Consider the following 846-nt stretch of genomic DNA (forward strand, 5'->3'; position numbering starts at 1 on the left):
CTTTAGCAAAGTGGGTGGGGTTTATGGGTTGGGGGGGTTTAGGTTAAATGGGGTCTAGTTACTTCAGAACAACTCACATCATAACCCTGACCACACCGTTTGTCGAGTACCTCAAAGTACGTCCCACAGTGCAATTGGTGGAGTCAGCGCTACCCTTCCCGTTTGTTGATGGAGGCCATTGTACCTCGTCTGTGTCCTCTGAAAACGTATACGACTACATGCATGTGCCTCATACGTTTTAGGGTTTAGGGTCTAGGGTTTAGAAATTTTTCATCTTATCTCACCCCGTGACCCTGTCCTCACAGTTTGTGGAGTAGCTCAAAGTACGTCTCACCGTGCAACGGGTGGAGTCAGAGAGTCCATTGCTGTTTGGTTTTAGGGTTTAGGGTTTAGTACCTTTTCATCTTATCTCACCACGTGGCCCTGTCCTCACAGTTTGTGGAGTACCTCAAAGTACGTCTCACCGTGCAACGGGTGGAGTCAGAGAGTCCGTTGCTGTTTGTGCAAAACCTTCAGAATGCCGTGGCTATAGAGCGCAAGCCGCTGCGCTTCTGTAGCGAGAGGTTGTCGTCTCTCTTACGCACGCTGGAGCTGACTGACCTGAGTGACTTCAACACACTGACACGCGTGTGTCACTTTGCTACACTGATTGGCACGTACACCGAAGGCTTTAGTCTGATCATTGAGCCGTACGATGACCGCGCACCGGCTATACCCAATCCGATACTGCACTTCAGTTGTATGGATGCCAGGTGGGTATATATATATATATATATATATATGTATATATATATGTATNTATATAATATATATATATATATATATATATATTATTATTATTATTAT

The 846-nt window shown here is 45.3% G+C and overlaps 1 protein-coding gene across 1 annotated transcript; it reads left to right on the top strand.

Annotated features, from left to right (window-relative positions):
• Positions 1-435: 435 nt before the first annotated feature.
• On the top strand, positions 436-752 carry SARC_17583 (hypothetical protein; the record flags this gene model as incomplete). The annotated part of the gene is made up of 1 exon (XM_014288325.1): positions 436-752. A coding segment is annotated over one exon (317 nt), but the record flags the coding sequence as incomplete, so codon positions are not given.
• Between the last annotated feature and the right edge of the window lie 94 nt (positions 753-846).

This window comes from Sphaeroforma arctica (assembly GCF_001186125.1).
Source record: "Sphaeroforma arctica JP610 unplaced genomic scaffold supercont1.11280, whole genome shotgun sequence".
NCBI classification, from domain to species: Eukaryota; class Ichthyosporea; order Ichthyophonida; genus Sphaeroforma; species Sphaeroforma arctica.